At 39.1% G+C, this 14,407-nt stretch overlaps 1 protein-coding gene across 2 annotated transcripts in view; it reads right to left on the bottom strand.

Annotated features, from left to right (window-relative positions):
* The window catches only part of LOC101747053 (protein tweety), a 114,104-nt gene that overhangs the window by 23,981 nt on the left and 75,716 nt on the right, over window positions 1–14,407 (bottom strand). For both annotated transcript variants that reach the window (XM_021352131.3, XM_021352133.3), the window contains exons 3-4: window positions 3,559–3,632; window positions 1,695–1,851 (exon numbers count right to left, since the gene is read on the bottom strand). In XM_021352131.3, coding sequence (XP_021207806.2) covers window positions 1,695–1,829 — 135 coding nt within the window. In that variant the 5' untranslated portion in view covers window positions 1,830–1,851; window positions 3,559–3,632. The remainder of the gene's footprint in view (window positions 1–1,694; window positions 1,852–3,558; window positions 3,633–14,407) is intronic.

Below are 14,407 nucleotides of genomic sequence, written 5' to 3'. Positions count from 1 at the left end.
TGGTCATCGGAGTTCATAGAGAGTTGTTACAACGTCTCATAGTCTTAATTTGTCCCATTTCCCACCCTTCAAATCGGAACACATGTCTGTTCTGCGACAGAAAGAGACATGCCAGTGCTACCGGCTACGCTACCCTTCTTACTCTCTCAACTAATACAACTAATTATGCAAATTCATTTTTTTTTTTTATTGCTTAGATGGGAGAACGAGCTTACAGCCCACAACCTGGTGTTAAGTGGTTACTGAAGCCCATAGACATCTACAACGTAAATGCGCCACCCACCTTGAGAATAAGTTCTAAGGTCTCAGTATAGTTACAACGGCTGCTCCACCCTTCAAACCGAAACGCATTACTGCTTCACGGCAGAAATAGGCAAGGTGGTGGTACCTACCCGCGCGGACTCACATGAGGTCCTACCACCAGTAAAAAATTCCTGACTTACGAGTCAAGTACATATTTCGTTAGAAAATTTTCTACCTGCCGATAGGAATTCAACACCGGCATGGTCCTATCCCTCGATACGAGTAAACCGGGCCAAAACTTCTACATAGGTACCAAATATAATTTATATGTAAGCATGACTTGTAGCGACATTCATTCACAGGGAACAGAACCACGTGCGTGATCATTTCAATGGACGTTCCATTCATTCGTGCATATGTGTCGCATCTTGTTCGTAACCAGCTGTTTATTTGAACTCAACATTCCTTTACGTCATACGTTGCAAGATGCCGATCAAAATAGACAATATTAGGGCACTCTTGTTTTTTTTTATACACAGGGTACTCTTTTCCTATATCTTTACAAATTTCATCTCATTTCTTGCTTCTCTTCACACTTCACTGCCACTTCACAAAAGCCAGTTTATTAGCTACCGTTGCTGTCCATGAATGACTGTGGCTACTTCCATCAAGGAGACCATATGATCTCACAAAAAAGGGCGTTTTCGTGTGGGAAGTATCTGCTTTATTGTGGCTTTAACAAATTGTGCATAATAATGTAATAATATAACAAAAATCAAACCCGCAAAATTATAATTTGCGTAATTACTGGTAGTAGGACGTCTTGTGAGTCCGCGCGGGTAGGTATCACCGCCTGTCTATTTCTACCGTGAAGCAGTAATGCGTTTCGGTTTGAAGGGTGGGGCAACCGTAGTAACTGTACTGAGACCTTAGAACTTATATCTCAAGGTGGGTGACGCATTTACGTTATAGATGTCTATGGGCTCCAGTAACCGCTTAACACCAGGTGGCCTGTGAGCTCATCATCAGCCTGTATCTCTCCACTGCTGGACGTAGGCTTCTCCCATAGTCCGCCACAATGAACGATCCTCCGCTTTCCACATCCAATCTTTCCCAGCATATCGCCGCAAGTCATCGTTCCAACGGGCAAAGCTGTGAGCTCGTCCACCCATAATTCGTCGCGGACCCGAGGTTTTTTTTTATAGCTTCGATGGGTGGACGACCTCACAGCCCAACTGGTGTTACTGGTGCCCACTGACATGTACAACGTAAATGCGCCACCCACCTTGAGATATAAGTTCTAAGGTCTCAGCATAGTTACAACGGCTGCCCCACTCTTCAAACGGAAACGCATTACTGCTTCACGACAGAAATAGGCAGGGCGGTGGTACCTACCCGTGCGAACTCACAAGACGTCCTGCCACCAGTAAAGGTGCGGTGACAGAACCCACCTCGAGGTAAACCGGCGAGTCTGGAGCGAAGGTGTCGTTGACACGGTGCAGGGTCACGTTGATGTGCGGCACCGCGTGCAGCAGCCGCGAGAGACGCGGAGGCGTGTACTCGTCAGAGCCGCCCGACGCGCCCATCGCGACCTCACACACTCACCACCTGGCCAACAGAACCGTCACCCTCAAAACTAAAGACGAATACTAACTAATTGATAGCGCGTATTACATATCGAGGGGTGAAAGGCGAATTGTTTTAAGGATCATTTTTGCGACTTTACAGGAGCGCCATTTGAAGTTTAAATTTTGGCCTAGCCAACAGACCCTCAAACTAAAGACGGATACCAACTAATTGATAGCGCGTGTTACATATCGAGGGGCGAAAGGTGAATTGTTTTAAGGGCCATTTTTGCGACTATACAGGAGCGCCATTTGAAGTTTAAATTTTGCCCTGGCCAACAGACCCTCAAACTAAAGACGGATAGCAACTAATTGATAGTGCGTATTAGACATCGAGGGGTCAAAGGCGAATTGTTTTAAGGATAATTTTTGCAACTTTACAGGAGCGCCATTTGAAGTTTTAATTTTGGCCTGGCCAACAGACCCTCAAACTAAAGACGGATAGTAGCTAATTGATAGCGCGTATTACATATCGAGGGGTAAAAGGAGAATTGTTTTAAGGAACATTTTTGCGACTTTACATGAGCGCCATTGTTGCGTTGTGGTAAATGAGAGTGGACTGTATTTATTTGTTTTGATATCTTTATTAGTCCATAGGTGACAAATTAAAGATATATGATTAAATGAAATATGAAATCAATGTGTCGCCCTTGGCGGCTGGAATTGAAAAGGGGAAAAGTGTCATAGCGGACGTCGCTCGTTGACACTTTTGACGTTCCGAATTCAAACAGCCATTTAAAGTTTATATTTTGGAAAATACATAACACCGATATAACAAATCGGAAGGGAACAATGATACCATCATCTCGTTTTTACCATCGGACTGCCTGCCACCGGAATAGTGTTCATCCATACCACGGAATCGTGATCCATACTACCTGAAGTCACTGCAGTCTTTCACAGTGCGTTTCCAGAGGTATTTTTTGCCACGTACAATCAAGAATGTTTTCGAATATTCCCATACTTATAGAAATGTAGACTTGTCGCCTTACGCACCTAGCGAAAAGTTTTCACTGCGGCATCAGGGAATAGTCGCGTGTGGGGCTTTTAAGTCGCACAACGCAGTCAATGTGTTAAGCCAAATAGCCTTTCAGCCCTCGATATCATCTTATAATAGCAAACTGATAAAATATTAAAGCTTCGTCATAAATAAACAGGAACGCCGAGAAACCTCAATGCGATTCGACTCTAACACAGCCTATATAGCTAGCCTAGCAGTCCGTATAAACTCATTAAAAAAACACGTGTGGCACTCGGGAACTGTCGCGGTAAAGCTATTGCATAGCATTTTTTATCAACTTATGCCGTTATAATTAGACAATAATAATTTAATATTAAAACAATATTAATAAAATAAGACCACGCTATATTTATAAACATTAACAGAAGCAAAACATTAACTGTCCCCTTCACATTCATAAGCTAGACCGCGCGAGAGAGAGATGGGCAGACTTTTCATGATGCGCATGCAGTGCGACGTCACGCCGCGCGCTTATTCACAAACACTCCACAAGCGCAACGTGTGAATGTGTTGAACGCGAGCTACACGGTAGGCGGAGTGGAGGGGTGTTAGATTTTATTTTCGTTACGGAATTTCTTGATTCGATCGCCGCGCTCAAAGCCCGCGATAAAAGGTATGCAATAGCTTAAAAATTATGATGTTTGTAATTTTTATATAATAAAAACTTACCAAATTTAAACGTACAGTATACTTTTCTTACGAGGCCATGACTTGCACTACCGCGTTATGTTTCGGCTGCACATCTGTAACAATACAAACAAGAAACGTAAATATATTGATCTTTAATACCTTGATTACCAATAGGATGGGTGGATGGATGACAAACAGCGATGTGGTATAAAATAATTGACGATTATCATCTTTCAGCTGTCGTCAGGTTTGAGCCCCGTGAGCTCACCTACAAACGTTAGGGTTACGCTGAAATAGCCTCTCAAGGCTCTCAGCTTAGGTAGGAAAAAAAAAATCTTTCAACGCCCATCGTGGAGAACTTTTAGATTAGGGACTAGCACGTTTACGCAGGTAGACGAGAAATAATACTAAAAAAACCTATCCTTTTTTTTATTGTTTAGATGGGCAGACGAGCTAACAGCCCACCTGGTGTTAAGTGGTTACTGGAGCCCATAGACATCTACAACATAAACGCGCCACCCACCTAGAGATACAAGTTTTAAGGTCTCAGTACAACGGCTGCCCCACCCTTCAAACCGAAACGCATTACTGCTTCACGGCAGAAATAGGCAGGGTGGTGGTACCTACCCGTGTGGACTCATAAGAGGTCCTACCACCAGTAAATCCTTATCCTTCAAATTACGCTTGTTAAAACGATTGCGACAACCGTGACGTAATATTACACCTTTCCTGACAAATGACGTCATCAGGAACCAAACCAAATTTCTTGGTGGATCCTATGAGAGACGCAATAATTCGTTTGGTTTAAAAATGTAAAATCAAAGAATTTAATAATTATTTTGAGAATGTAAAGAAAACACCGCTTTTATACAGCTTATCTTTGTTTTAATAACAACCGATTTCTAAGGAGAGTTCAGATAAAGCAAGCGTCTAGAAAAGCATAAGAATCACGTACATATATGACGACTCTCAAATGAAAAAAGAAGAACAAAGCATTTCTTGGAAACACAAACATCCTTCACTTAGCACTAATCTTGAAAAAAAGATCTTCAAAACCGGACAATTCCTAATACGGGGCTTGATACCGTCGACGCATGTTGTTCAAGAGTTTTTAGAAATGAAAGTACACAGCACAACAAACAATACAACGCCTTAAAACCCAAAACCATTAAAGATGGCGATAAAAATTATAGACATTCCGTGATCAATCCATTCGTTTTTTTATATATTTTTTTTGTCTTTTAAGGCCATTCTCACATTTACAGAGAAAGCGTTGATCCAATGACGTACACTGAGAACAATAAATATTAAAAACACAGTTACGAAGAATTATCTTTCTAAAACTATAGATCGATATATTCGTCGATCACTTTCCATCAGATTGACAATAGTCCATCATTTGATCCCATCTCTTTTAATATTCCTTCATAAGATCGGGAGTTCTATCACAGCAAAGATTATCTTTATCTTCATTTTAAATGTACTGTAATCATTTTAGTCCTCTAATCCTTTAAAACTCTGTCAAAAGTAACTGATCGGTCGGACTATTCAGAATTTATTTTAAGGCTCATCTCACCTCAACTTACTAAAACACTATTTCAAAAAAATTTAATTAACCTCAAAACAATAGATTAACTTGAGTATTTGCAAGTTTATTCTGTTTCGTCGATTCTGGAAATTTCCGGAAACGATGACAATATTATAATACTTTGGACCAAAATAAGGTTTAAAAAAAGGCCATTTTAAATTTTGGTCAGATTGCGGTTTTTTTTTTCTTAGATGGGTGGACGATCTTACAGCGCACCTGGTGTTAAATGGTTACTGGAGCCCATAGATATCTACAACGTAAATGCCGCCACCCACTTTGAAATATGAGTTCTAGTTCTAATTTATTTACTCGCATTACTTCGATAAATACTTGTCGCAACTTGAACCTAAGAAACGAGATGGTCTGTTTAATAATTATTTTTTCCGTCAGCGTCAAGACATATGTATGTATGTAGACATGAGTGTTGGAATATTTTTATGCCTATTTCTGTTGCAAAGCCATTGTGTTTTGTGTTGAGTAAGGAAAGATCAACCGCTGATGTTACTTGATATTTGATTATAGGCCAGAGATTATAAAATGATAATAATCTATCTATAAACAATAGAAGTCTTTATCATCCAATAGATGAGAAGTTCCGTTTAATCGTATAGAGAAACATCACCTTTTTTTCCTACCTTGTCGCTGGTAAGGTTACTTACACGCGGACGGGTAGTCGAATTCAAGGGTTCAACCTTAGAGAGTATGCTAACACCAGCTCTAGCAGGAGCAATGCTTCGCAGAATCTATTTATGCTTTGCTGAAGTCCATGCACAACGGTAACCACTCACCATCAGACGGGCCGTATGCTCGGCTGCCTACAGGGGTTATAAAAAAAAAAAAAGTGTGTGTCCGCTCCGACGCACGACTGGAGTTTACTGGATATAAAAAATTAAACGAAACAATACGAGAAATAGTTCTATATTACGACAACACGATACACTACAGATTATTAACAAATTAACGAGACACAAAACAAACGACTAACAAATATATGAAAATACAATAATGAGAGAAACGCGCGATCAGTACGAGGCTTTGTGGCGGACTGCCGGCGCAGCAGCCCGGCGTCACCTGCGATAACGCATTTCGTGTGACATGCGCAATCAGGCGCATAACGCATTTCGTGTGACATGCTAGTACGATTTTGGTCCCCATAATTTTCATACCCCGGGCCTATATATGTAAATCGATTCTAAAGGAGTAAACTCCAAAAATATCTACCTCCGGATCGGAATCGCAAAGACCTACCGTACCAGGGTTTAAATCTTGACTACGGGTAGAAGCATTACGACTTATTCACAAATGACTTCCACAAGGAAGGAATTACATATATTTTTTAAATTACGTAATTACTGGTGAAAAGTCGTTTTTTAAGTCAAAACGTGTGTTTTACCGTCATCTTGCCCTTTCTATACAAAACAAAGATGCCTTATTGCTGGAATTGTTGGATAAGGCTACCAGAAACATGTGCATTTTTCTGAATACATAAGGAACAAAAAAGTACATAGATACTCTTAAAATATCTTTAACAAAAAGGTCTGAGATTCGAACCCCCGATTGTAGTCAGGTTCAATAACAGCCAGTCTAAAGAGAAGCTCGAAATTAGAAAACTCGCATTGCTGATCACGTCTGAAACTGTTTGAAAAACATTTTTTAAAATTCCGTAATTAATCCTTAAAACAAAAGCGTCCACAACTTCTTTACTAATTGATTTAAATCACCATCACTCAAGATGCACACAAAAGCCGAAGGGCCGAAGTCAATTGCCCTCATTACTTCACTTAACTTTTAAGACAATGGCACTCGAATCTTTTGATGTGACGCCTTAACGCCGCGGTATTGAGTAATCTGTATTTAAACTCATCTTTGAAAGCCGACAAGCACTTATTAATCTTGTCTAATCTTGAAGCCTGACTTGGTCGGTGTACGTTTTTTTTTTATTGCTTAGATCGGTGGACGAGCTCACAGCCCACCTGGTGTTAAGTGGTTACTGAAGCCAATAGACATCTACAACGTAAATGCGCCACCCACCATTAGATATAAGTTCTAAGATCTCAGTATAGTTACAACGGCTGCCCCACCCTTCAAACCGAAACGCATTACTGCTTCACGTCAGAAATAGGCAGGGTGGCGGTACCTACCCACGCGGACTCACAAGAGGTCCTACCACCAGTAAAATGTCTAATAACAAAGGAAATACAGTGCGCTACCGTGGTTTTAATGAAAAAGTATCACATACATAGTATATTTAAAACATAGGTATCGTGAAAGCTATAGATAGAAATGTTGGAGTCTCACGCATCAACTTGTACGGAACGAACGAACAAGCTCCACGCCTTTAAAATCTGTCCGATCCACATTACTACAACCGAGGAGTACATCTGATTTCTAATACCAAACGACTTGCTATATATACAAGATAATACGAGGTACATATGTGTTACAGTATTGTTGTAGGACCTCTGGTGAGTCCGCACAGGTAGGTACCACCACCCCGCCTATTTCTGCCGTGAAGAAGTAATGCGTTTCTGTTTGAATTGTTTGGCAGCCATTATAACTATACTGAGACCTTAGAACTTATATTTCAAGGTGGGTGGCGACATTTACGTTCTAGATGTCTATGGGCTCCAGTAACCACTTAACCACCAGGTGGGCTGTGAACTCGACCACGCATGTAAACAATAAAAAAAAGTACATTACTTTATACGACGCTGCGCACAAAATGAATTAAATACAGAAAAACATCCGAAACATCTCCACGCAAAATAAAATTCAACGACAATAAGATATTAAGGTCACGACAAATACAAATTTTATATCAACGCCTTAAACTCCAAATACAAAACGAACCAATTTTGTATGTAGGTACATCAAAACTATACAGACTAGTACGTATAGTAATTAATGAAGCGTGTGCACAAGAAAGGGAATGTTACAGAGCACCGTTACATGATGATCCCCAATCAGGGACGTTAGTAGCATCGAACTTTCACTTGTAATATTTTAATTTTGATTGCTTATAGCAAAGAGAGACTCGAGAAATTTTCAATTCTCAAAATGACGTGTATCATGATATGTATCAAGCATGCATACAACACTGACGTCTAACTAGAGCTTACATTTCCATCCGGATCACAATATACTTAGTCTGGCCATAAATACTGTTACAATTAAAAATAAACAAAATATTACATTTGAATTTGGAATCTGTCATTTTTATAATAATATAATTGCTCATTGAGTTTTCTCATTTTAGCGCCAATACATTGTACAATATTTTGCGAGTAAAATGGAGTGGGGTGATAAAGAGAACCGAATCGCTGTGATTGCATTACAGAAAGTAGGTATGGAGCCAAATGCAATTTTTAAAACTCTCCATACGCTTGGTATTAGTAAAATGTTTGTGTACCGGGCTATTAATAGGTGCCATGAGACCTCCTCTGTTTGTGACAGAAAAAGATCTGGCCGTCCACGTAGTGTTCGTACGAAAAAGGTGGTCAAACCATTAAGGGAAAGAATTCGAAGCAATCCTGTCCGAAAGCAAAAGATTTTATCTCGGGAGATGAAGATAGCACCTAGAACCATATCGCGTATTTTAAAAGATGACTTAGGACTTGCAGCCTATAAGAGACGTACTGGTCATTTCTTAACTGATAATTTAAAAGAGAATAGGGCGGTAAAATCGAAACAACTACTGAAGCGGTACGCAAAGGGAGGTCATAGAAAAATTTTGTTTACGGATGAGAAAATTTTTACAATTGAGCAACATTTTAACAAACAAAATGACCGTATTTATGCTCAAAGCTCTAAGGAAGCTTCTCAATTAGTCGACAGAGTGCAACGTGGGCACTATCCGACTTCAGTGATGGTTTGGTGGGGTATTAGGAGTGACTGAGCCATACTTTTGTGAGAAAGGTATCAAAACATCGGCACAAGTGTATCAAAATACCATTCTTGATAAGGTAGTGATGCCCCTTAACAACACCATGTTCAATAATCAATATGGTCCTTCCAGCAAGACTCGGCGCCAGGTCATAAAGCTCGGTCTACGCAGTCTTGGTTGGAAACGAACGTTTCGGACTTCATCAGAGCTGAAGACTGGCCGTCGTCTAGTCCCGATCTTAGTCCGCTGGATTATGATTTATGGTCAGTTTTAGAGAGTACGGCTTGCTCTAAACGCCATGATAATTTGGAGTCCCTAAAACAATCCGTAAGATTGGCAATGAAAAATTTTCCCATGGAAAGAGTGCGTGCTTCTATTGATAACTGGCCTCAACGTTTAAAGGACTGTATTGCAGCCAATGGAGACCACTTCGAATAAGCTTTTTATACTTTAAATTGTTTTATATTTATGTATTAAACTAACACACTGTAAAAGTAATAAATGTTATTTGCAATAGAATTTTTTTAATTTTTAATTGTAACAGTATTTATGGCCAGACTAAGTAGTAGATGCTATTCAGAACTCGAGTAGAAACTCGATTACTCATCTGCAAAACATAGATCGATAGAGATTTTTACAACTTATAAAATACTAGCTGTACCCGTCCGCTTCGCTGGGCATTTAAAATTAACATTATTATTTCTCACCCCCACAAAGATTCTCTTCATTAACGCCCCCGCAACTGGTGTAGGGAGTCCAACACTCATATAAATATCAGCCTATCCGTTACGTACATGTATCTTCTACATGAATACCAAGTTTCAAGTCAATCGGATGCATGATTCAGTAGTTATAACGGAACATCCGTAAAAAACACTGTAGATTTACATATTAGTATAGATATATTCTTCACAACATCCCACATAATAACATATTACGTATTACATGGAAAACAAGTTAGTAATGCACCTAAACATTTTAAAGAAAATATCATTAGTTATTTGGGTACTGAATTTGAAAATTTATTTTTTGGAGACGCACATTTAGATCTTAATCATTATGATTATAAATTATTGGTACACAGTTGAAAAAAAAATGTTATATTGTAAATAAACTTATTTATAATTATAAATTAAATTCTTTTTTTTCATAATTAATTTATTTATTATAAAAAAAAAGAACACAATATTCCTAACCTAAAAGTACATGTTATTATCCGCAACATGCTTCGTCAGATTACATTATAACATTATTATAAATTGTGTGATGTTCTCTTAGAAAACTTTTTTCAGTCTAAGACGTTCCGTAAATGAAATAGTACATTAATAAATATAAAGAAGTACCCCCGATACACACTTATCAAAGAGAGCACTGACCTGGAAAGTGTCTGGTAAAAGGAAGAGAGGTCGCCCCAGAACAACTTGGCGTCGCTCGGTGGAGCAGGAGCTAGGGGTCTTGGGCATGACGTGGGAGGAGCTAGAACAGACTGCCCAAGACCGATACAAATGGAAAAATTTGATTCGAGCCCTACACCCCAGCAGAGGGTAATAGGAAAGCATGATGATAATGATGACCTACTATCTAAGTATTAATCAGTCTTCACAGTGATTTTTATTACCTCAAATGGCAGACGAGGTTGCTACCACTCTGGTGGAAAAGGAGGTTAAAGCCATCCATAGACTTAGAGAGACTTAGCATCAGGTGGCCTATGAGCTCGTCCACCCATCTAAGCAATAAAATTTTTTTATTATTTTTCTATTACCCTAAGTTGGTTAAAAACGCATCACCTATTTATGTACTCCGCAGTTCCTAATATGACTTAAATATTCCTGAGGAAGGTGATATCGAGCCGATCATAATTTAATAATCTATCATTATATCAGACATTCAATGCTGTACAAAGCCATAGAAATATAATTATTGAATCGAGGACGTCTGCAGCATGCCTTATACTATCTTTTCTTTTTTAAGCATTTTATTTCTTTTATACGAAGACAAGCCCTGAATACTGATTAACAATATTTCTTCAACGTCAAAAACATTCCCGAAAACCGACCGAACAATATTAAATTTTCTTCGATTTTCAAAAGTCGTGGACAGAATTAAAATAACTTTTAAAGGTTTAAGTCTCTTATTTTTCTATCTTTGTGTTATTTATTTCTGATGGTTTGAATGCAGTTTTCGTGGTTACGGACGAGATTAAGCAGTATAAGTAATTTTAATTATAGACGATAGCTATTTAAAAAAAAACAACAGACACCTGCTTCAGGGTCGCCCCGATATTAACTAACATAACCACACGCCTCAACTAATCAGCCCAGAACGTATCTATATATTAATACGTGAAGCAAAGACGTTGTACCCCTTTATTCTTTGTTTATTGTAAAATTTTGTTATTGCTTAAAATCTGTGGTCAAATTGAGAATAGCTTAATATTGTTTATCTTTAATATTATTTGTCTATAGTGTAGTCTTGGCGAAATCTATGAATAAAGAAGCATAATAAATAGTCTTTGACAATAGAAACTTAATAATGTTCAAACTTATAATTTCAATTAATTTTAGTCGAATTTCGACTACTGCGGGAGCATTCCTCCTCCTCCTCCAATCGATCGCTCATTGCTGAGCATCGTGATGCGCCCGCCTGTGACCATTTTTTGTAATTTGTTGCCACTGCCACTGCCTTTTAGGCAGCGGCTTGGCTCTGCCCCTGGCATTGCTGAAGTCCATGGGCGACGGTAACCACTCACCATCAGGTGGGCCGTATGCCCGTCTGCCTACAAAGGCAATAAAAAAAAAAAAAAAAAAAAAAAACTTTTGTCGGTCAGTGGCACAGTGAAGTGCTTGGATCAGTGTCATGTCCAGACACTCGGTTACTTGGTCACTCCATTTTTTTCGGCTCCGACCTCTGGATCGTCTTCCATCCACTTTACCCGTCACTATGAGTCTCTCCAGGTTGTCAGAGGGTTTTCTTGCTGTGTGACCAAAATATTGGTTACAAAATAATTGTATCGGGAGCACTAGTTCTTTCAAAATCTCGTTCAGCCAGCCCTGTTTCGATCGCGGATCCATTGTACACGTTCGTACATTGAACCTCGGAGATCTGATATTTTGAAAGTAAACGGAACAGAACGTTTCGTCTGTATTCTGTTTAGTAGGTCGTTCAACGAACTACAAATAAGACTTATTTACGAACTTGATGCGGAATAAGGAAGTCGTGAAAGCGAACTTTATGTTCCTTGCACGATTTTGATTACACTAAAGACATTTCAGTCTCCAAGTCAATATTTCGCAATAAATATTAGAATGTTCTCGTCGTGAATATTGTTTTTATGTCGTCTGCAGAGATCAGGTTGTAGTTTAAAGTCGCCGTGGCCTAAAAGATAAGACGGCCGGTGCGTTCGTATCGAGCGATGCGACTGTGCTGGTGTTCGAATCCCGCAAGCCAGTACCAATTTTTCTAATGAAATACGTACTTGACATAATATGGTTGCGAATGTCTTCCACGGTGAAGGCAATAAGCATCGTGTAATAAAAATCAAACCCGCTAAATTATAATTTGCGAAATAACGTCTTTTGAGTCCGCACAGGTAGGTAGCACCACCTGCCTATTTCTGCCGTGTGAAGCAGTAATAAGTTTCGGTTTGAACGGTAGGGGCAGTTGTTCTTTATTCTTTATTTGTACGCACTGTTAATAAAATACAGTAATTGGGATAAGATATAAAAAATGGCGAGCTTAACTCAACAATTGAGTTATCTACCAGTTAACCGTTCTCAAAGAAGGAAAGCTTTACATTAGTGGGTAGATGAGTACAATCTAATTAGCAAAAAAATAACAAAAATAAATACCAATACATAGTATCAAACTACATATATACATACACAATTACACACATAAATAACATAAAAATATACATACACGTACATATATAATGACATACATAAAATAAATACATATAAGTAATACTAAATTAATAGATAGTGCTCCTTTAATGCCTTCCTGAATACTTCAAGTGAGGGACTTGCACGGATTGAGTGTGGAACTGAGTTCCACAGACGCACAGAGTGCACAGTGAACGAACCACCGTAGCGGCTGGAAGAGTGAGGGGGAAAATTAAGGAGAAGGTTGTACTGTAAAAACTGATATCTTAAAACTCACGTCTCAAGGTGAGGGGCGACATTTACGTTTTAGATCTTTATGGTTTCCGGTAGTCACTGAACACCAGACGAACCGTAAGATCGTCCAAGCATCTTAGCAATAAAAAAGGTCACGGTCTAACGGGTGTTAAGTGGTAACAGAAGTCCGTGGACAGCTCGCCGTGAATGCCGTCACCCACCTTGAGAGGAGGACGCAATCTTAGTTGTATCGTAGCTGCCCCAGCTTTCAAACCGTGAGGCATCACGGCTTCGCGCGACATACAGACAACAAGGACCTATCCGTGCATCTTACAACAATATCGAACTAAGATCATTCTCAACTCAATCTAAATCATTACTCATCTTTAAAGCTACAACACTAATCAGTACAAATGACAATGGACCATAAACTTTATTCTACATACGCAAACCAATCACGCATGCGACATTGAAATTTATTACTGTATTGTTGAGGAAGTAATTTTAGATCATTATTTATATTGTATTGCAACTGAATAAGAAATAGACTCACAACGAACCCGGTGGTAAGATGCCAATTTTAACGGCAAAGCCAATGCCGTACTATCCGTAAGACTCGTTTGAAGAGGGTCACGCCATGGCCCTCAGGGGAATTAACATGTAGTTTAACATTTAAACTTATCGATGTACCTTTAGAGAGAACTAGGAAGGGAACATCTTCCACCTGACGGGTGTAATTGATCGGTAGATCGATGATTTTGACGTTTTTGTTCGGAAATTTATATCGACCAGTGAAAAGGCTATTTGGTTAACGCGAAATAGATTATAGTTGTCGCTTTTAAGCTATTAAGTACATTGTTTTAACAACACAAATGCCATATATACGTGTATGAGGGTAGTTGGTTTAAAAAAGCAATGAACACACTGTAGTAGCATTAATATCTTCACTGCGTATCTGGAAGGGGCTGCCCATTAACCATGCCTTGTATAGTTCATTGCATAAATGCGCTTGTGTCCTATACCAATAAAAAGTAAGTTAGAAACTGGATTCTCATCCGTATCAAGAGTGATAATCACCCAACCTACAGTTATTAAAAATTCTGCCACAACACGGTTAAAGGGTAAGCACAGACCTGCATCACAAGGACGAGACCGATTGGCGCCACACGCTTATTCGTTGTGACGCAGATCACGAAACGCTTATTAACTGGCACTATGAGACGAATGACCTCAACTAAAGCTGTCTCGTTTATTTAGCATCGCATTTAAATAAATTATTTTTCACGTCATTCGATCCAATAG

Source organism: Bombyx mori, chromosome 17 (genome assembly GCF_030269925.1).
Source record: "Bombyx mori chromosome 17, ASM3026992v2".
NCBI lineage: Eukaryota > Metazoa > Arthropoda > Insecta > Lepidoptera > Bombycidae > Bombyx > Bombyx mori.
This window is presented reverse-complemented; position numbering and strand designations above follow the sequence as displayed.